This window comes from Zingiber officinale, chromosome 1A (genome assembly GCF_018446385.1).
Source record: "Zingiber officinale cultivar Zhangliang chromosome 1A, Zo_v1.1, whole genome shotgun sequence".
NCBI lineage: Eukaryota > Viridiplantae > Streptophyta > Magnoliopsida > Zingiberales > Zingiberaceae > Zingiber > Zingiber officinale.
The window spans coordinates 977,431-998,741 of record NC_055987.1 but is presented as its reverse complement, the minus strand read 5'-3'; the positions used below and the strand labels follow the sequence as shown (position 1 = coordinate 998,741).

General features: G+C 37.9%; 3 protein-coding genes across 13 annotated transcripts; 2 read left to right on the top strand and 1 right to left on the bottom strand.

Moving 5' to 3' along the window:
* The first annotated feature begins 227 nt into the window (after window positions 1-227).
* Window positions 228-6,713, top strand: LOC122014820 (serine/threonine-protein kinase Nek2-like). Of its 11 annotated transcripts, none has more exons than XM_042571284.1 (17): window positions 228-339; window positions 493-560; window positions 662-703; window positions 811-984; window positions 1,115-1,181; window positions 1,713-1,778; window positions 2,557-2,603; window positions 2,692-2,737; window positions 2,856-2,936; window positions 3,037-3,079; window positions 3,164-3,213; window positions 3,302-3,383; window positions 3,464-3,513; window positions 4,636-4,709; window positions 4,796-4,847; window positions 4,959-5,387; window positions 5,946-6,713. In XM_042571284.1, the coding sequence occupies exons 4-17, from the start codon at window positions 899-901 to the stop codon at window positions 6,522-6,524; spliced, it is 1,752 nt and encodes a 583-aa protein (XP_042427218.1). In that variant the 5' UTR covers window positions 228-339; window positions 493-560; window positions 662-703; window positions 811-898; the 3' UTR covers window positions 6,525-6,713. The 11 variants fall into 11 exon arrangements, with proteins under 11 accessions (XP_042427218.1, XP_042427196.1, XP_042427278.1 ...); XM_042571262.1 differs by having other exon boundaries at window positions 662-715; XM_042571344.1 differs by lacking the exon at window positions 662-703 and having other exon boundaries at window positions 850-984.
* Window positions 6,714-7,182: 469 nt separating this feature from the next.
* On the top strand, window positions 7,183-11,753 carry LOC122014803 (PITH domain-containing protein At3g04780-like). The gene is made up of 8 exons (XM_042571238.1): window positions 7,183-7,292; window positions 7,371-7,457; window positions 7,574-7,697; window positions 9,774-9,822; window positions 9,944-10,001; window positions 10,139-10,185; window positions 10,289-10,366; window positions 11,459-11,753. Exons 1-8 carry the CDS (start codon window positions 7,263-7,265, stop codon window positions 11,505-11,507), a joined length of 522 nt encoding a protein of 173 aa, XP_042427172.1. The 5' UTR covers window positions 7,183-7,262; the 3' UTR covers window positions 11,508-11,753.
* A 494-nt stretch (window positions 11,754-12,247) lies between these two features.
* LOC122014794 (putative disease resistance protein RGA1) lies at window positions 12,248-14,993 on the bottom strand. The gene has a single exon (XM_042571227.1). The coding sequence runs from the start codon at window positions 14,844-14,846 to the stop codon at window positions 12,699-12,701; it is 2,148 nt and encodes a 715-aa protein (XP_042427161.1). The 5' UTR covers window positions 14,847-14,993; the 3' UTR covers window positions 12,248-12,698.
* Between the last annotated feature and the right edge of the window lie 6,318 nt (window positions 14,994-21,311).

The following is a 21,311-nucleotide window of genomic DNA, read 5'->3' as shown; positions in this document are numbered from 1 at the left end:
CGCGAGATGACTTCGTGGCAAAAGGCGAAACCCTCGCCCTCAGGGCCCCCGCCATACCCTGCCCAGGGTCATCACGAGGGAGGTAAATCACGGTAGCTCGGTGGCAAGTACGCAGTGGGCCGAGACTTTTTGCACAGGGATAGAGAATAAATCCCCGTTGCCCTGCGGATTCGAACCTATGTTCTCAGTGGTAAACTTCCACGCCTTTACCAGCCGAGATAACCCCGTGGGGCGCCGCGAGATGACTTCGTGTCTTAAGAAGAGAGAGAGAGAGAGGGCGAAGCAGAAAAGAAAAGGGAAGGGCCAAGAGGGAAGAAAAGGCGAGACTTTGAAATCTGGGTACGTCCCCTGCTCTCATCCGCTTTGCCGCCTCTCTCTCTACCCCGCTCTCTTCTGCGCATTGTGGAGCTGCCTTAAATGGCGAGGAGGAGATGGTATTGACGAAGTACAAGAAAGTGCGAGAAACTTCTACATCTGTCTGTTTCTTTCCAGGGTTCCAGTGATGAATGCTTGATGGTGGCTGAGACTGAGATCCAGCTCGATCCACTACGAATAATGCAGTTAATGGCGCTCCTCCTGTGCTCCACGTTCTTGGCTAATCGTTGGTAGAAATGCTTGTTAGAGTTCTTATATGTGTTCTTCCGTTGCACATTCTGTGTAGGAGGCATTTTCCCTTCCGTTACCCTTCTTGATTTCCTAAAAGGTCCACATTTGGGTCCGGTTCTGATCTCGGCTTTGATTTGCTGTCGTTATCACATTAAATTAGTTTATGGTGTATGACATAGGGTTCTTTCTAACATTTGGTCGCAGTTCGGAAAAAGAAGGTTCGATTTCCACTTGTGTTTGTAGGACTAACATCGTTTTACTATAAACGAGTTGCGAGAAGATTGGATGTGAAATGGAGCAGTATGAGGTATTAGAGCAGATAGGTAAAGGCGCTTTTGGGTCGGCTCTACTGGTGAAGCATAAGGTCGAGAATAAGAGGTGAGGGTTACATCTCCATCTCTTTTGCTGTTGCAGTTCTTTGTATTCTCCATCTCCATATCACCTTCTTCCTTCCTCTCATCTGCCGCATTTCTGGAATGCTATCTCATTCTTTCGATTGTTTCTGCAGGTATGTCTTGAAAAAGATACGCTTGGCACGTCAAACTAACAGGTCCCGTCGGTCTGCGCACTTGGAAGTGAGAACTTTTACTTGCATATTCATGGCTGAGCTTGTATTTCCATCTTGGGCATTTTTTTTTTGCATATTATCAGACAATTTTTCTTTGATGACTCCTCTAGGAGTATGATAGCTATTGGATTGCAACTGGATCACTATTTGGAAGTTATTAGATAGAGCTTGCCCAACTCTATAATAATTAATATTTCCAAGTTTGAGCCTTTTTCATTCATTATGATGTTCTAAGCAACATTTGTTTTCTTCAGATCTTGTGGCAAAGTATGCCCCTAACTTAGTTTCGTTGGGATTCACATGTTAGTGGGTTAAGTGTAGACTGCCATGTGATAACTGAATGTGGATACTCAAATTTTCCATGGACCCTACTCTAGTTAAAACCTTTTATCTATAGTGGTTTCTTTTGTTTTATCACCTATATGGCAAAAAAAAAAAAAAAAAGAAGTCAACTTGTTCATATGCTGCATCATAGCATGTATTATGAATAGAGAATTCTTGCTATTTATTCATTTGCTTATCTTTGTCACTGTTGCAGATGGAGCTAATTTCAAAAGTAAGAAACCCATTTATTGTGGAGTACAAAGATTCCTGGGTTGAAAAGGTTTTCTAAAATTTTCCATCTTCTTGATTTATTATCATAATTTTTTTTTCTGCTTCTGCATTCAGATCATAAATGGATGCTTTATGACCACACAGTTTCCTAGTTTATTTCCTCTAGCGTTCAAAAACAATGATATATAATTTATCTAAGCTACTATGTCTCTCCCTCTCTGATCATCTTTCTCTAATGTTATGCTTGAAAGTTGAAACCAACCTTCTGCTTAAGATTATTATTTTTGTATTATTTTTCTTATTTCTTATCAAGCAGGTTTGGGTTCTCTTGTGACAGTTGCCTAGCTTATAAGAGAAGGAAATTGGAGAAGTGAAACCTCAACGATCACTTTGGATGTTGTTCCCATAAATTAGCTGCAGATAGGACAAGAAAAGGGTTCACATGTTTGACTTATGTCCTGATCATGAACGATGTCTGAGATGATTTAGGTTTTGCAGATTGTGTTGTTTACAGAACTTTGTATGTAGATCTCAATAATCAACTCAGTTCTGCATGCGAAGGATACTATTTGTCCAATGAACATCTCTAAAGTTGATTCCCTGGAATTTAACTTCTTGATATTTGTCATTAGATTTACGAGATAATGGTTTCTTGATTTACATATAGTGGAAAGCTTTGGACATTTTTGGGAGAATCCTATTAGAATTTCTCCTCACCAAATTTTCGATTATGGATTTGAGTTGAACATTATATACAACTTCTTCCAACTTTCAACTAGCTATGTGATGTACGATCTCCTAATGACCTTTCCATGGCTTTCTTTCAGGGTTGTTATGTGAGCATTGTTATAGGTTATTGCGAGGGAGGTGATATGTAAGTTTTGTTTTTCAGTGTAGTTTAGGACCTAAAAATTCATTTATGCCAAGATTTAGATATGATGTGTCATCTTTTCTTGTTACAGGGCTGAAGCCATTAAGAAGGCCAGTGGACACCTTTTTCCTGAGGAGGTAATTGATCTTAGTAACCATATCTAGTACTCTTCTGGTATATTTTTGTGTTATTTGTTCTCTTTTCTGCATTTTCTTCACCAAACCATCTTCAATTTATTTTGTTCTGTGCAAACAGAAGCTATCTAAGTGGCTTGTGCAGCTTCTTATGGCTCTTGATTACTTGCACAACCATCATATACTACACCGTGATGTAAAGGTAAGTTGCATTATCATGGTAATTAAATATCACCTTTGTGTTTGGTCGAATTGTTGGTAAGTTTCATGCTTAATGATTTCCTTTCACTACTGTTTTATAGTGTTCAAATATATTCCTTACCAGAGATCAAAACATACGTCTAGGTATGTTCTCACAATTTGAGTAAAAAATTTCAGGTTTGTATAAAGTTTTATAGCCTTCAATCACACATAGCTGATTATCTGCAGGTGATTTTGGGCTTGCTAAAATTTTATCTTCAGATGATTTGGCTTGTTCTGTAAGTGTTAAAGATGATTATTGACAAAGCATCTTAAAAGATTCTTCATATTTCCTTATTGGCAAGAAGCTTTTGGGTCCTGATTCAGGTTGTAGGAACTCCTAGTTATATGTGCCCAGAACTTCTAGCTGATATTCCTTATGGTTGCAAGTCTGATATTTGGTCTCTAGGTAAAGTCCTTTTTCTTTTCTTTCTGAATACTAATCAGCAGCTTTCTTGTATTACCTATGAATTCAAATTCCTGGTTCAGGTTGTTGTATCTATGAGATGACTGCTCTCAAGCCTGCATTCAAAGCTTTTGTGAGTTTTAATAACTCAATTATCAAAATACAATTCTATTGCTTTTTCTTTTTTTTGGGTTTATAATTAGTTAATATTTGAATCCAGTTTTAGAACAAAGATTAAGTCTATTATTTACAATTATTCATGGACTATTTATTTTGTCTATCACTGTTTATCAGGGTTTTAAAATTTGGATCAGTGTCATTGTATGGTTGTAATTTACTGGTCAGGCTAGCAATCTTAGGCAGATTGCCAATTTTAGCAAGTCTGTCACAAACAGTGTCTTTTTTTCCTTTCAATTTTAGCACATTATGATATGAGTAGTACACTATAAAAATGATTATTTTAAATATAGATTTTTTGTTTCTTTACTGTCGATATCGTACAACTGGTATCTGTTGTACCATTTCCTACACGTTATCAAGATCGTCATTCTATTATTTCTGTAAATTCTACCTTTAACCAGCATTTAGTTTTTATTATATGATAATGTCATTGTGTGGTTGTACACAGCTTCCTATTGCAGCAAACGAAAAGAAGAATCCTAGTAGGGAAGAGGAGACAAGTTTGTAGCTTATTCAATCTTGATCTGTTTCTTACCTTTGCTCTAGTTATGAGTACAATCCTGTATTTCTGTTAGTCTAATCTTGGAGGACACTTAGCTTTACATAACATGAAATGAAAATGCAGTGTCATAGTTGCGGAAGAAACAGATTTGAAATTCAAGTTTGTGGTGGTCTTATGTCCCTAATCGCTATCTTGATAGTTTTCATTTCATACAGTTGCTTGATTAGATGCCTTATTTTGGATCTTGTAATAAATTGATGAACATCTTTTCATAGATTCAGGATTCATTAGATTATTGCAAAGAAATATCCTCAAGTTCATGATTATCTTATGCCTTGAGACCAAAAGATCTTGCAAGCTGGAATGTGAATGTAACATTTAAACAGGATTACCATTCCTCTTTATAAAATGTTTATTTATATCTTGTGGACGATAGGATGTGGTTAACATTTAACAGAACTGAAGTGAAGGAAGTCAGTTTGAATTTTTTTTTTAATGTTTAAAACTTGTTATCTAATTCAGCTGACAATAATATGTAAGTTTGTTTCTTATCTTGCCATTTTTTTCAAGTAGGATATGCAGGCTTTGATAAACAAAATCAGCAAGTCCATAGTGGCTCCTCTACCGAGTTCATACTCTGGCGCATTGTAAGCATCAGCTCCTCTTTTAATTTGTCAGGTAGACACATTAACTAATCCAAATTATGCTGACATTTTTTTATTATTGTTTTCAGTAGGGGACTTATTAGAAGCATGCTCAGAAAAAATCCTGAATACAGGCCAAGTGTATGTTTTTTTGACAAAAAGGAGCAAATATTGGAAGCTTCTCTTTTGTTCTATAGTTTATTTTGTTATTCTTTCAGTCGAAAGACCCTTAGACAAGTATGATATCAACAGGCTGCAGAACTGCTCAAACATCCACATCTCCAACCTTATGTACTTCAAGTCAATCTAAAGTGTAGTCCTTCAAGGAATATGCTTCATATTAACCGAGCTCCATATAATCCTGCAAGGAAAATCCGATTTCAAGATGATGAGGATGATTCTGTGTGCAAGGATAAGGAAAAAAGAAAATCTTTAGGCAATGAAAGGATCTTGAAACTCAACAAGCCTGCGAAGCAGGATACTATAAATTTAACTCAGACTATTAAAGATTTCCCAAATTTTAGGAGCCAGAAGATAAAGGATCTTTCAGTTGGCAGCAGCCAAGTCGTGGAGATGGGTAGTGACAAAACAATCAGTGAACAATCAAGTACTTTGAAGATGGTTCCTAGGACACAAGTGGAACCCTCAAAATCATTGCATACAAAACCCAGACGTGAATCGGTATGGCCATGACACTACTGTCGTGTTTCTTTCATTTAATATATTGAGGATTTACCTATTAGATATTTATTTGGATATTTAAAATATAGAGCTTTCATATCCTTTCCTGTTCGCATAAACCTTTGTATTGTATTCAGAGCATTGATTGATAGATATCAGATTTTACATTGTTTTACTGGGTTGGACTTCCCAATAAGCAAAATAATTGCCTAGGTGATCAACCTGAATCACAAGCTTGTTAAATTTGTAGCTCCAGTCATTAAGATTTCATTTTGGGATATGTACAGCACTAGCACTGCATTGTGGTTGCCATTGTACTGAACAAATGATTTCATAATATACTATGAGGTTGAGTTTTACATATCATGCCTATTTAAAGTAAGTTCACCGTAAGCAGCTCGACCAGTATACCACATTTGGCTAGTCTAAATGCTTTGAATTAGATGGAGAAATGCTTATCTATCCAGAAAACTCAATGTGCATTGGTGTCACTAGAACTCTTGTTGCACAAGATTATTAGTTATTTGCACTCAACTAATATTTGGATTGTTAATGCAGCTTGGATCACAAACTCCTGCTGATAGAATCAGCCAAGCTTCTCGAAGAGCATCTCTTCCTTTGTCTACATTCGAAACTCGTTCTAAATCAACTTATAGCGTTCTCCACCGAGCTGATTCCCCTGACGTCTCAGTCAACTCCCCTCGAATAGACAGAATTGCAGAATTTCCATTAGCTTCATCCGAAGATCCCTTGCTACCAATTCCCAAATTATCAGCTCATGGCTCCTCAGCCACTCCACATTACGGAGAACGTTCTATCACAAAGGACAAATGCACTGTCCAAACTTACCGAACTGAAGGTGACAAAGGAAGTGATTCTTCTGATCAAAATCCAACAGTAGCAACAGACGCTTCTAGTAGGGGATCATCAGAATCAAGGCAGCGGAGGTTCGACCCTTCATCATATCAGCAGAGGGCGGAAGCACTAGAGGGATTGCTTGAATTCAGTGCTCAGCTGTTGCAACAGGAGAGATACGAAGAGTTGGGTGTCTTGCTGAAGCCATTCGGGCCTGGGAAGGTCTCTCCGAGGGAAACGGCAATATGGCTAACCAAGAGCTTCAAAGGACCGGCATTATAACATAGAAACCCAACTTAAGGTTCTCGTTTAACTGAAGTTTTGACGCTAGGTCTCAGGAGATTTTGTTCCAGTTCCTTAATATGAAATAGCTTGATAGGCTGATAAGTAGATGATGTTTGTTAAACCTCCATGTACTAACAATTTGAATACTACTTGAAGCTGTTTTAGTAGTTCCCTTTCCTGTCTATATATCATTTTCTTGCAAGAATGTGGAATGTGTAAATGCTTGGAGAAAACTCCACAGTTTGGAATGATCCCTTTCGTGTACAAAATATAAATGCTTGGAGAATTTCTTGATTGCAGATAGATAATACAACAGTTCACTTGATAAATGTTTATCATTTGACAGAAATTTACAGGACTATCAAGAGGATACGTGCTGACAAGCAAGTTGATGTAGAAGTAGAACTATCAAGTGGACATTTGCTAACAAGAAAAAATAATAATAATAAAAAAGTATATTTATTGAATTTGATTTGACATTAAAATGAAAAGATTGTGGTATACTAAAATTATAATGAAAGTATTTACCTATGGAGTTTTGTTTAAACAAATATCATTTTGAATATATTTCAAATTTGGGTATATTGTGAAATTATTAAATTTGAAAAAGGTAACAGCAACTATATCCTTTATATGTATATATAATTTTGGAAGGGCGAATATGCCCTTTCAATTTTCTTTTGTTACCCTTCGTCTCTTTCTGCTCGACACCATTTTTTTTCTTCTTTCTCGGCGATGTCTTCGTCCGCGATCCCGCGGGGACAGGTAATTCTCTCAAGTTTCTCCTAGCTCGCTGTCTCAAAAAGTTCCTCTTTTAAAACTGTTTCCCCCACTATTTCAAAGGTGGATCTCGTTGATTTCGTGGACTGGAGCGGCGTCGAGTGCCTCAATCAGACAGGGAATCACCCGATTGCCAATACTCTGAAGCAGGTGACCTATCGTTTGTGGCAGATTTTTTTTTTTTTTATAGTTATAGCATGAATGATGCCATAGTTTCTGTCGTTGGAATGATTTTATCGTTCATTTTGCTTCTTTGTCAAAATTAGGGTTACCGGGATGACGATGGTTTGCATCTGGAGAGTGACGCTGACGAGCAGCTTTTGATTTATATTCCTTTCACCCAAGTGGTTAAGCTGCACTCGGCTGTGATCACGGGCCCGGAGGAGGAAGGTGCTGTCTTTTCTTTGCTCCATTCATCAACTGTAAAACCGGCCTGCTCTTTTAATGTTTGATATAATTCATTATTGGTTTAGCGATAATAAATATCAGGTAGGATTACAATTTGAAATAATCTTCCTTTGTTGATTGCTTTATAAATAATAGCACTTTATGATACGTTTAATCATATAGTAGCCCTTTCCATTCTGAGTGTCTTTTCTTATTTCTTTTTAGCATGTCAAGTAACTGCTTAGCATTTATATTATTGCTTCAGTTGCGTGATCTTGCTACTCAGATAACTCCGATTCCAACTGATTATGATTTACAGATATACAACATGTTTTATTATTATTATTTTTGTAAATTTACATAGTAAACAACCTGTTCTGTTCCACCTGTGGACTGGAAACTTATGTGTCTTTTTTTTACTTATAAGTAAGACAAAAAAAAAATAAAAGGATTTTTTTTTTTTTGCCAATTTCTCTTGTTAATATCGAAGGAAATAGAGAGGAGGAATTTAATTTCATCCAATATCTCTATTCTGTTTCTACCCATGAAGGTGAAACATCCGATAAAAGCAAATGACTTATATAATTTCTTTTCTTTCGATTTGATCAAGTAACTACATGACTGGAATACATTGAAATAAGATAATATAATTCATTTCTTTTCTTTCTCTTCACCTAAACTATTTCTTCTCCCTCCTACTTTCTCCCCTCGCATGTAAGCCCAACATTAAACTTCAAGGAGAGAAGAGTTATAAGAATTTGAGGGGGCAATTTAACCAACATTTTTGAAGCACATTGTCTAAAATAGTCAAGGTAGGATGACAAAACTAGAAAATTCATTGTAAATTTTGGTAAATGAGAGGTTGTCTGGTAGTTGTCCTTTGTGTGGCTGAACAATGTCAAATTGGAGAAGAATATAGTTTAGTAATAAGGTTCGTTGCATGTAAAAATAGCTTTTCTTTGTAGTTACCATGATAGGAATAGGCAAACTTTCTCTACAAATGGTGCTTGCTGGAATAGTTATTTTGCATTATTTTGTGACTTGTGTAGATTAAGATTACATTGAAAATGCCAAGGAGAAAATAGTGTGGATTTATCCATAGGAATTAAACTCAATTTTTTCTGTTCCAAATGTGTGTTTTGTTTGCATGTTTTTTAAAATACGTGAATAGGCAACACTTTACAAGTAGTACTTGCTTCTTAGTTATTTTACATGTTTTTTTTAATGACTCATGTAGATTGAGATTAAATTGTAAATGCCATGGAGAAGATAGTGTTCGATTTATGCATATGAACCAAACTAATTTTTTTTTGTTCCACTACATGTTTTGTGTGCATGATTTTTTAAAATACATACAAGGGATTCTAGTATTTTAGCCCATGAGCTCTTCAATTTGAGGCTCCTTTAATACTAAAATCAAGATTTACTGTTTGAGCTACTTTACTGTTGGAACTAAGTTCCTTTTTTCATTGCAAAGCTTATTGTTGAGATTGAGATGGTAATCCTTGCATCAAATCTGAGGCTTTCACATTGCTTCAGTTGTTTAGTACTTCTTATTGAAGATTCTGTATTGTTTTGGACTCCTTAGCAAGCCTATAGAAAAATAGGCCAATATAATATATGCTTACAAGTTACACCCTGTAAAAGTGAGAGTAAGCATTTTGCATGACCTGTACTGTAAAAATTATCTTCACATACTCATTGTTCTGTTGCATGAACTATTCTTGTTTAGTTATATTTTTTTATAGGAGTCATCATGCTTCTTTTTATAATTGTCACTGTTTATATCCCATTGTGCTGATATAGATATCTTTTTTAAATTACTTAGTAAATGACAAGGCATCTTTATAATTCTCAAACCTTAATAGATAATAATGCAGTCCATTTCTTTTTTCCAAAACACAATTGTGCAATGTATGCCACCGCATGTTTCATCTGTGGGATCCATGTATCACAATGTCAATGCAAGAGATGTTGACTATGGGTTCACATGTTATAAATGCAGTACTTCCCGAGTTGATTTCTTTTTTCCTTTTGAACTTTCTGTTGATATGGCAAAACACTTCTCTTAATTATCAGGTCCTAGGACAGTAAAACTCTTTGCAAACAAAGAGCATATGGGCTTCAGGTATACTGTATAGATTCTAGATATCCTTGTTATCAAGACTACAAATTTCCCAAAGAAAACAGTTTTTTAGAATTTTCCCTATATTGCTACACTCTTTGTTTAACACTTGATAATTTTGCAGTAATGTTAATGATTATCCACCAAGTGACTCCCTCAGTTTATCACCTGACAATCTAATGGTGAAGTACCTATGCTTTCTTCTTGTGATTTTTTCTATGCTATCTATTTTTTTGTGTTAATCTGTAGAATTTGCAGCTACATTGCTTTCACTGCATGTATGTTTAATAGTTATGCTTCATATATGTTGAAATTTCAGGGGAAGCCAGTCACATTGAAGTACGTCAAGTTTCAAAATGTTCGCAGGTAAATGCTTTGTACAAGTATCTAGAATTTTATTTTACTACTACATTCTTCAAAGTATGCAAGTAAATGCCTCTATGGACTGATTTATACAATATTTCACCAGCTTAACTATTTTTATCGAGGACAACCATGGTGGTGGTGATATCACAAAAGTTCAGAAGATTTTACTCTATGGAACAACGTGAGTATCCATGTCATATTTGCATAAATTTCATTCCTAGATTACTCAACTTCTGGTTCAATCATTGACATTGTGGAAATTAATAGAATAATTAAATTGTTGATCTTCTGACCGATAGAAACTCACATTGTCTTCTTTTGTTTGTTCTGTTAAACCTTATTTGTCTCATCCAAAATCACTTTTCTGTCTTACTAGTTACATTATTCTGCTTGCTATGGGCAGACCCTTTTTTTTTTTCCTGTATCAATTATCAACCATAACTGTATAAAAAATAGAATCCTTTTTAGATTAGGAGCACTATCCAGATTCTTAGTTTAGTAGTTATTGTAACCATGATATAATTAAGCATACTTTGTGACCAAATCATTGCTGAAGATTTTATGCCTACATGGTAGAGGCTCTAGGTCGTATTTGATGGCCTGTTCATTGAGACTCCCAGCAAAAGTTCAACTTACAAGCTTCAGTGTTAATTATAGCTGGCATACTGTGCAGCATTTTTGAACATGCTTAAATTCTACTTGATATAGCACTATATCATCTTCGTTGAAATTTCTGATACTACCAAATCTCCACTGTTATTTCTGTATTGGATCATACATGTCTAGGCGAGACCAGATCTCCTGGTCCACAAAAAAGTGGACCAGGGGATGGACCACTCGCAATTACGGCCGGATCGTAGTCGCGATCCGGCCGCAATTGATTGCGATCCCTTCCTGGGTTCATCGTCTCCCTCAAGGTATAGTTTGGGTTCAGGCGAGCGGCCGGAGGCCGCCCACCGCTTGGCACCCGGTAGTCTGACCACTTGTCTACCTTCGGCGGCTTCCGGCCGTCCGCCCGAATCCAAACTATACCCTGAGGGGGATGGTGAACCCAGGAAGGAATCACAATCAATTGCGGCCGGATTGCGACTACGATTCGACCGCAATTGTGAGTGGTTCATTCCCTGGTCCACTTTTTGTGGACCAAAAGTGGACCAGGAGATCTGCTCTCTATGTCTAGGCTCCCATTTTATTCTTCAGTAAAGTTCTATACTTTAGAAAATTGTTTGCATCACAAAGACTGATCTGGTTCTTTTGTTTTGGTCGTCTGTAGGGTGGATACAACCAATATGAAAGACTTAAAAAAGATAGAAGATCATTAATTAAAGATCTGCATTTCCACCCAATGAGATGCAAAAGATGAACAACGCTCTGTACCCAAAAGGAATATCATGAAATCGTATGAGTTTCTACTTTGTAGGTTCTGCAGAATGCTTTCCCCCCTTGCTTTTGGTATTCCTCCATGACGATCTGAGACAATTGATTTTATTTGTCGTATGGTGGAACATCATTAACGATAGTAAATTTGCTGTCACAATTTGAGGAATATTTGCCCCCTTATGATGATACGGGTGCTGCCTTGGGTGTTTGGTCGTCGCAATTGATTATTACTCGGCATGAGTTTGGCTCTTAATTAAATATAAGTTCCTTAAGCTATCCGGACATTTCCGTGCAGAATTGCAGCTCTACATATGGTGCAATTTTGTGGTTGTAACAAGTGTAGTAAACTGATCCGCAAATGGAGGCGGGACATCGCTTTAGCTTGCGAATCCACCATCGAGCCATGCATTTATAGTTCACCATCGTCACGTAGATATGTGGTGCGGAGCAGTATATTTCATGGCACGTATGATGGGCAGAATGTATTACGGTCTTGTTTTGTTTCTAAAACTCTTTTATTCCTACTTTTTTTCCTCTAATAAAATAGCTATACAATTTTATAAGAAAAATAAATATTTTTTTAGACTTCTTGATAAAATCTTTAAATTTTTTAGTCTTTTTATACGCCACTAGGAACTCCGTTAACACTTCAATCTTTGAAATAAATCAAACAGGGAAATTGTGTGGTATGATAAAACTGAAACTGAGATAAAATATATCAAGTTGCTACATTTTGATTTGCTTGACTGATTAAACTATGGCAGACCAGACATATTGATTGTAGCTGAAGATACATACGACGATGGCTGAAGAACACAACACTACCAGTCCATCGTATATTATCGTAGACAGTTCTGGAAGTGGAAATAAAATCTGGATGAAAAGATGCCTTGCAATATGACAATTCCTGTTTCATATCTCCCTCCCCACGACTTGAGTTGCAACGTTCTTGATTCCTCCACTGGCTTTCATCTCCTTCTCAGCAGCAACCCCAACAGCCCCCTTAGTGCCAGCTCTTTGATTGCCTTTCAGCCTCCAGCAGACAAATTCTAAAGAAAAGTAAATTTCCCGACCTCTATTATCTCAGGAATACTCATTTGCTCTATCAATTTTTTTCAAGATGATCAATTGCATCATGCCGTGCGGGAGAATATCAATGTCTGCAGATTATACAAGTCATATAATGACTTGGGCAATCTTCTAATGTTGCTATTGCAGGATAAGTCAAGATAGCGGAGCTGTATCAAATTGCCAATATTGTTAGGCAACTCTTCCAAACCACAATGATTTAATATCAGTGACTGCAGATTGTACAAGTCGCATAATGACTCAGGCAACTTTCGAATCATGTAATTGTATGATAAGTTGAGAGAGCGGAGATATATCAACTTGCCAATACTATCGGGCAACTCTTCCAAAGCACAATTATTCAAGACAAGAACACGAATCTTTTTTATTTTTTGCAAAACACCACAATCAAGAATAAAACTCTTGCAAATGTATGGTCCTGACAACCTTAGTGTTCGTAATTTATTGTAATGAGAGAATTCTGTTAAACGTCTTATCTGCATACCTTCTTCCATTCCGTGCATTGAAAGATGACGAATTGTGCTAGGAATTTCAGAGAGTATGTCTTTTTCAGTCCTATAAAACTCGTCCTTAGATATGAGTTTTGCAAGATCATGTATGAGGTCATGCATTATAAACTCTATATCTTGTGACTTTTGAAAGAATGACCTGTTAACTAACTCATGAAAGTAGTAGCTTCCTAACTCCTCCATTCTGATACTTCCTTTAGGCACTATGATTCCCTCTGCTATCCAAATCACGATCAACTCTGATTCTGAAAATCTATAATCTTTAGGAAACAAGGAGCAAAATACAAAGCATTGCTTGAGATGAGGTGGAAGGTACTGATAGCTCAGTTGTAGCACCGGCATAATATCATTTTCTTGCTGAGGTAGCTGCCACATTTCACTATCTAAAATGCTTTTCCAGTATTGCTCATCCAACTTCATGCTCAACAACCCTCCTAGAGTCTTTGCTGCAAGCGGCAATCCCTTTAACTTGCAAGTCATCTTCTTCGCCAAGGCTTCCAAATGAGGATGATGAGCTCCGCTATTTGAAGAACCAAATGCACATTTCTTGAAAAATTCCCAGAAGCTTTCCTCATCCAGACCTTCTAGACAAATGGGATCCACATCACCAACCATGTTAGCAATCTTCCTAGAGCGAGTTGTTACCAATATCTTGCTACCAGGCTTTCCAGACCTCAATGGTGCACAGAAGCTCTCCCATTTGTGCCTGTCCTCGTTCCACACATCGTCTAATACAAGAAGAAACCTCTCTGGCGTGATCTTCTCCTTGAGAACCTCTTGAAGAACAGCGAAATTAGTGAGATCACACTTCACCATGGTTACATACTCTAAAATCTCTCTGGTCAACCTATCTGTACAGAAATTTTCAGAAACACAGACCCAAATTCTGAGCTTAAAGTATTCTTTCACCTCACTGTCATTGAAGACTTCCTGAGCCAGAGCGGTCTTCCCAATCCCTCCAATACCCACAATAGACAAAACAGAGCATCCACTTTGGCCAAATTCAGATGCAACTTCTGATTCCAACAACTTAGCCTTGAGTTCTTGCAGGTCATTGCGTCTCCCAAACAATTGACGTTCGGTCGAAAGGGAGCTCGTTTGCCGACTCGACGAGGACACCAATTGTTTCTTTCCTCTATCATCTTCTGCCCCCGGAGAACTGTAAATTTTCTCAAGAGCAACTGAGTTGTCATCTAGCCTCCCCTTTATTTCCCTCATTCTCTGCACATCATTATTATTATCATCATCATCCCCTTTTCCGAAAAGGCCACTGGTGTAACTAGATAATGAAGTTTTTATCTTTTTGCTCGGAGGGGGAGTGGAGTAGGAGGAAGACGATGCTCGGTTACCAGCCTCATCTCCTCGTTGCTCGATCTGCTGCTTCAGAATTCTGTATTGGAATTCATCCAATAAGTCATCAGCATCGTAAGCAGCATCCTTGAGGCGTATCAGCAACTCCTTCACTCTCTGCTGACGGCTCTCATCATCTTTTAGCCACAAGTTCTCGATGTCATTGATTTTCAACATGGCGCTGGCGAGAGAATCCTTCAGCTTCTCGAGGTCTTCTTCAACTCCATGCTGCTCACCGAACTGTTGAACAGCGCGATCGGCGGCCTTCCCGACCAAGGCACCAATGATGCTCTGCGCGAGCCATCCCAAAGCTGCCAGCGCGAACTCAATCATGATTGCTAGCTGTTTGATGCTTCCTTCTTCTTTGAGAAACAAAGAGGAGAAGTTTACAAACAAAGCGTGAGAAAAGAAAGGAGATGAAAGCAAAGCATCTAGTCTTGACTTTGGATGCGACTTGCAAGTCAAGATACTTTATCCGCAACACAAGCTACTGCATTTGCCAGTGGCTGTCGACTGTAAATTTAATTGATATATGGTTTTGTGAATTCTATCATTTGTTGACGCACGGATTGGTATTAATCTGGGCCGCTCAGTTTGCATATTAATCGAGGCCGTATTGATCTACAGCAGGGATTGAAGGAGTTTTGATCGGACGGTTTCGTAACAGGTTTAGACGAATATGTCCATAAACATTTTTTTAAAAAATATTTAAAAATAAAAGAAAAAGTGGAGAATAAAGTTTAGAGTCTTAATTGGTTCATGTGGTAACAAAAGACAATTTGTTCGTCCCCGTCTCCGTCAATCCGTTTCACTCGCTCCTAGCGTCCCCGTCAATCCGTTTCTAGGTCAATACGGAGGAGGTAAATCACGGGTGACTACTAGCCATTAGTGTAAATGACCAAGACATGGAGGAGATCATGCTCGGTCACGCTGAGTATCAATCCTAAGATCTCATGTGGTAAGTGGTAACTCTCTGGCTCTGTTTACTTGGGAGAGTGGAAAGCAAAATTAAGGAAAAGTTTTCACGGTGGAAAAGTTTCCGTCGTTTACTTCATTAAAATTTTTCGAAGGAAAAGTAACGCAATCCATCAGCGGATAATTTTGGAGCCAAAATCGATCACCTCAAAATCGGACGGAAAGCAACGGATGGAAAAAAAAATGACGCATGTACCCCTTTTGCATTCACAAAATTACATCATATACAAAAAAAAAATGACGCATGTAGTCTTTTCAACTCACAAAATTACATTATGTACCAAAAAAATGACGCATGTAGTCTTTTCAACTCACAAAATTACATTATGTACCAAAAAAATGACGCATGCATCCTTTTTTATTTACAAAATTACATCACAAGTATTCACCTTCCTCTATCAAGGTAAACAAGTGTACAAAGGAAAAGATTTCTTCACCCTTTCTTTTCTCTTCCTCCAAAGATAACTTTCTATCGTTGATTCCTTTCTTTTCCTCATCCACACTCTAGAGTAAACATAGCCTCTATGTCTTAACCATCGCACCGCCCTGAGGAGACGAGTCTTAATTGGTTCATGGTGGTAAAAGGCGAATACGCTCATCCCAACGCCCCCGTCAACCCGTCCTAGAACCAACACGGAAGAGATAAATCACGGGTGGCTATTAGTCGAGCCACTAGTGAGTCTTAATTGATTCATGGTGGCAAAAAAAAAAAAAAAATGAATATGTTCACCCCTAGTGCTCCTATCAATTTGTCTCCAGTGCTCCTATCAATTTGTCTCAGGATCAATATGGAGAATGTAAATCATAGACATGGAGTTAGAGTAGGTAAGATGGTACAATTATTGAAAAAAAAAATAATCAATGCATGGGGTCGTATATTAAAGTGGAAGCACACAAGCTAATTCCCATTCTCTATAATGATTACTACAAATGCTACAATTTAAAATGTAAAAACAAAAATAAGAGTTAAATTTTTAAGTAAATTACAACTAGTGTCATTTATTGTTTAACAGTTAATTTAAAACATCTTGTTTAAAATTTATTAGTGTATATATTTTAATAAAATTTTCATTTAAAAAATTAAGTTAGTTATATTTTTTTCTTCTAAAATAATCATTATAGAGATGCATCCTAGTTTAGTTTGATATTTTGGATGGGAACTAGCTTCTGTTCTTCCCCTTTATGTGTCAATTTCATCTCTCCAACTTAGAAAATTTTACTTTTTTTTTGTTAAATATAATATTGTATCCCAACAATTGATTTTTTTGGTCCAATAATTGTACCTCTTGTGCCCGGCAACTTTTTGGTCTTTTCAATTATATAAATCTGTCCTATAATAATCAATTCGGCTATGGGACAGAGGAAAAGTGAAAACGGCAATTTACTAAATCACATCCCTATAAATCTTAATTGATGAAAAAAATGTATATTATTTTTATATTTATCAAAAAAATCTATTTTTTTAAGTACACTTCTCTTTTTATCCTTCTAACAAATTAAAATTTTTTTTTATCGTTTTTCTTTTCTTCCTCTTCTCTTTCCCATCTCCTATTTCATCAACAACATTTAAGATTTAGTTAATTTTTTGATAATATTTTAATACATTTAGAGAAGCTAAAATAAGTCATGAATAGCAAATTTAAACTCCTTGTAATCTCATAAATCCACCGGAATTGAAATAAGTGCAATCAGAGCTCTCTAGGTCCATCAGTGAATTTCGGCCAAAACCCACTAAAGGACTTAGAGAACTCCGAATGCACTCATTTCAGTTTCTATGGATTCTTGGTGTTGCAAGGAGTTCAAATATACTATCATTGTTTATTTGACTTTTAGAAGGTGTTAAACTATAAGAAATAAGAATCAGTAAAAAAATTTCATATCAGGTGTAAAATACCGGAAAAATGACGAATAATGATAAGGGAATTTTTCAAAATTTTTAGAAATTTTTCGGGAATTTTTCAGAGCTCGTATGGTCGAGTTTACGGGGATGAAAACGGGGTCCCGGGAAAGCCTGTTTAGGCTACCCAGTTTAAGCGAGGAATTGTTGATTTTCTTTTCATTTCCTATTTCTTTTTCCTTTTCTTTATTTCCTCCGTTTTCTTCTTTTCCCCCTTCACGCGTGCCGGGCCGTTCCTCTCCGAGCCATCCCCGACGCCAAGCCGTGCCCTAACCGCCGGCCACGGCAGTTTTTTCTTCCTCCCCTTCCACTTCTTCTTCTTCTCCTCTGCTCGAGCCGAACCCTCCTTCCCTTATCTCTCGCGACGTCGGTCTTATCCACACCGACGCCTCTGCCCTAATCTCTTCGTGTTGATCGCCTCTCCCTCCGCCCAGAGTAGTGCCGATCCGGCAACACCGTCACTGTTCCCTAGCCGCCATTGCCGACACCCGAGTAGGAGCCGAGCGATTCCTTGCCCTATGTGCCGACGTCGCACCTTTTTTCCCTAGCCACCGGCCACCCGAGCCGCACACCGCCGGTCGTTTGTCTTCAGCAAAGGAGCGCCGACCACCAGTCGCGGCTATGCCCTGGGTTTCTTTCCTCGTGCCGCCACCACAGCAACGCCGTCCCTCTGCCCTAGCCTCTGCTTCCGACGCCGGTAAGGGCTCTGCCGTGGCCACCACTTGGGATCTGTATGCAGTCGTCGCCCTTCTGCTCTAGTTTACTGCCTCAGTAGCCCTTGCTGGAAACAACACCGGTGCCCTACTTCCTCCGTCCTCTATTCCAATGAGTTACTGGATGAAGTGACCTAGTTGGTTCCGGCTATCACAGCAATCAAGAATTTGTTGTTGTCCCAACTTGATTTCCGGCCACCACACCCCTGTCAACAGATTTGGCACACCTGAGGGAGTTTGTATTCTGTGGGCTTACTTGGTTCTAGCAGAAAATTCCAACCAGCAGTACCCCTTGTTCCAGAAATCAACAAGGCTGAGGAATAAGGTAAGGAGTTAAGCATTTTATACATGCTATGGATCATGGTTTGATTCAATTATGTTAGATAGTTGTTCATGAGTAGATGGATTTAGGTTTATGTGTTGATTAGGGTTTATTTGATACCCTATCTGTTTGTGTACCTTCCATCTGATAGATTAACTTATGGTACACCTTTTATTTATGTATGGATCATGCTATGCTATTTGTGATATTGCCATGATATAATTGATTAACTCACAAGGAGATGAGTTAAAAGATTTAAACATAATCTAAGGAGAATAATTGATTAATTAGGGTTAAGCAGACTTAACTTTAATTATATGGTTAATTAATAATCATATTTGACTGTGGCTATCATAAATAGGTGTGTAGAATTGATTTAGCTATTAATTTATAAGTAAGTAGTTGAATCTGTTAGTCATGGAATTACAGGACTTTGACACGAGATGAGCATCTTGACATCGGATTAGACCGGATACGATCCTCTTATCGGAGGCGGGTACCTTGACTTATCATTTTGATATGTCTTGTTGATATGTCTAGTAGGTTATAGCCTTTAGTAATAATTATGTTCGTCCTTGTTTCGGTACGTCACTACCGGATACTCGTTACATGCTTGTTTGCTCACCTGTTATGCATTTTATGCTAGTACCTATATGATTATATATATGCTCAGTGAGGTAGTGACATACCATTCTTGTTATGTTCAGGACTAGGTTTTTGATATCCTATCTGACCTGTGTACTTTAGTTCTTCGTATTTGACCATCGATATTACGATACTCATTTTATATATATGGATATGGTTATGCTGATCAGTTTATTGCAATGCTTAGTGTCATGCATCATGATTGCATGCTGCGCGATTGTCGACTCCACTATGGTTGAACACATCGCCAGTTACATGTACTGCACACACCACCACTCATGGATTAGTGGTATATCAGGCAGGTGTGTGGCGGTTCTGCTGTTTGGCTCCGTTGGTCAGGTGACTCAGCGTGGTAGCCGGCAGACAGTTCCGCTCTGTTTGGCTCCGGCAGACGGTGGACTCTGTTTGGCTCCGTTGGTCAGGTGACTCAGCGTGGTAGTCGGCAGAGATACCTCCCCGTCATCATGTACCGGGAGATGAGAGCATTGAGCTCCCCCATTCATGATTTGGGGTCAGAGGACAGGAGTACTCCGACAGCATCCCGTCCACTCAGTCACTCATCAGGTGTAGTGATGGTAGAGTGCACGGTTGTCACAGCCCTACCCACTCGGCCTAACCATTATGTGTGAGATGACTGACTGGCGTCAGGGGTGACTAGGACGCATCATTGGCATCATACGCATTTATGCATTTACTGCTTGTGTTTGCTGCACTTATATGCTGCATTTGGATGAATGCATATGTTTGACATGCATACAGGATTTATGACACTTCCGGTCTGACGACTCGATTATTCTGATAGGTGGCCCTGGTGAGTACAGTTCTCTTCATCCCTTTTCTATTATGCATTACCTTCTTTTGTTCAGGAGACTGTACTCCATAGTTATTACTATTTGTTATAGTTTACTATACATGTCAACTAGGTATCTACTAAGTTGTTGAACTCACCCACGTGGACACTATCTTTTTCAGGTACAAGGTTATTTATGGAGACGCTTGGAGTATCCTGGCTGCCGGTCCTCACGTCACATCAGAAGACCTTTCTTTGCCTTTGTTTACTGTTATTTTTGGTATATGTATTTGTGTACTTAGCTTTGTGTTTCGATTTTGTGTTCGGAGTGTTGTTTTGGTTGTGCGGTGTAAGCCTAGACGGCTAGCAGTGTTTTATTTGGTTTTGTATGGGCTTGTATTTTATGTTTATCCGCTGTATTGGTTTTGATTCCAGCCGAGTGGACTGTTTTAAATATATATAACTGCGTGGTTGTTGTTATACTTGTCCAGCCGTGTAGGCTGAGATTATTAACTGCGTGGTTGTGTATATATTCCAGCCGCATGTGGCTGATGTATATTATGCCTGTAGAAATGCTTCAGATTGTCACCCGTACAGGGGAGGCGCTGTCGAAATTTCTTCGGACAGGGACTCCCTCGGGGCGTGACATCAGGCCCGCGTTGGGCCTGATATGAATCATATCAGACCCACATTGGGCCTGATATGAGATTATATCAGGCCTAACATGGGCCTGATATGATTCATATCAGGCCTAATGTGGAGCTTTTTACTGATTCTTTCTTCTTATATTTTAACATCTTCTAAAAGTCAAAATAAATAATAGATAGCATATTTGAACTCCTTGCAACATCAGGAATCCACAGAAACTGAAATGAGTATAATTGGAGCTCTCTAGGTCTATCAGTGGATTTTGGTCAAAACCCACTGATGGACCTAGAGACCTCTGATTACACTCATTTCAGTTTTTGTGGATTTCTGATGTTGCAAGGAGTTCAAATATGCTATCCATTGTTTATTTTGACTTTTAGAAGATGTTAAAATATAAGAAAAAAAATTTTCATATCAGGCCACGTTGGGTCTGATATGTAATCATATCAGGCCCAATGTGGGCCTAATATGATTCATATTAGGTCTAATGTGGAATTTTTTTTACTGATTCTTTCTTATTATATTTTAACACTTTCTAAAAGTCAAAATAAACAATGGATAACATATTTGAACTCCTTGCAACACCAGGATTCCATAGAAACTGAAATGGGTGCAATCGGAGTTCTCTAGGTCCATTAGTGGGTTTTGACCGAAATTCACTGATGGACCTAGAGAGCTCTAATTGCATTTATTTCAATTATTGTGGATTTTTGAGATTACAAGGAGTTCAAATTTGTTATTCATGGTTTATTTTAGCTTCTCTAAATGTATTAAAATGTTATAAAAAAATTAACTAAATCTTAAATAT

Coding starts and splice junctions, on each gene's coding strand:
- LOC122014820 (XM_042571344.1), top strand. CDS start 899: ATGGAGCAGTATGAGGTATTAGAGCAGATAGGTAAAGGCGCTTTTGGG. Junction 985..1,114: donor CATAAGGTCGAGAATAAGAG/GTGAGGGTTACA, acceptor TTGTTTCTGCAG/GTATGTCTTGAAAAAGATAC. Junction 4,710..4,795: donor AGTTCATACTCTGGCGCATT/GTAAGCATCAGC, acceptor TATTGTTTTCAG/TAGGGGACTTATTAGAAGCA.
- LOC122014803 (XM_042571238.1), top strand. CDS start 7,263: ATGTCTTCGTCCGCGATCCCGCGGGGACAG. Junction 9,823..9,943: donor AAAGAGCATATGGGCTTCAG/GTATACTGTATA, acceptor ATAATTTTGCAG/TAATGTTAATGATTATCCAC. Junction 10,002..10,138: donor TATCACCTGACAATCTAATG/GTGAAGTACCTA, acceptor TTGAAATTTCAG/GGGAAGCCAGTCACATTGAA.
- LOC122014794 (XM_042571227.1), bottom strand. CDS start 14,846: ATGATTGAGTTCGCGCTGGCAGCTTTGGGATGGCTCGCGCAGAGCATC.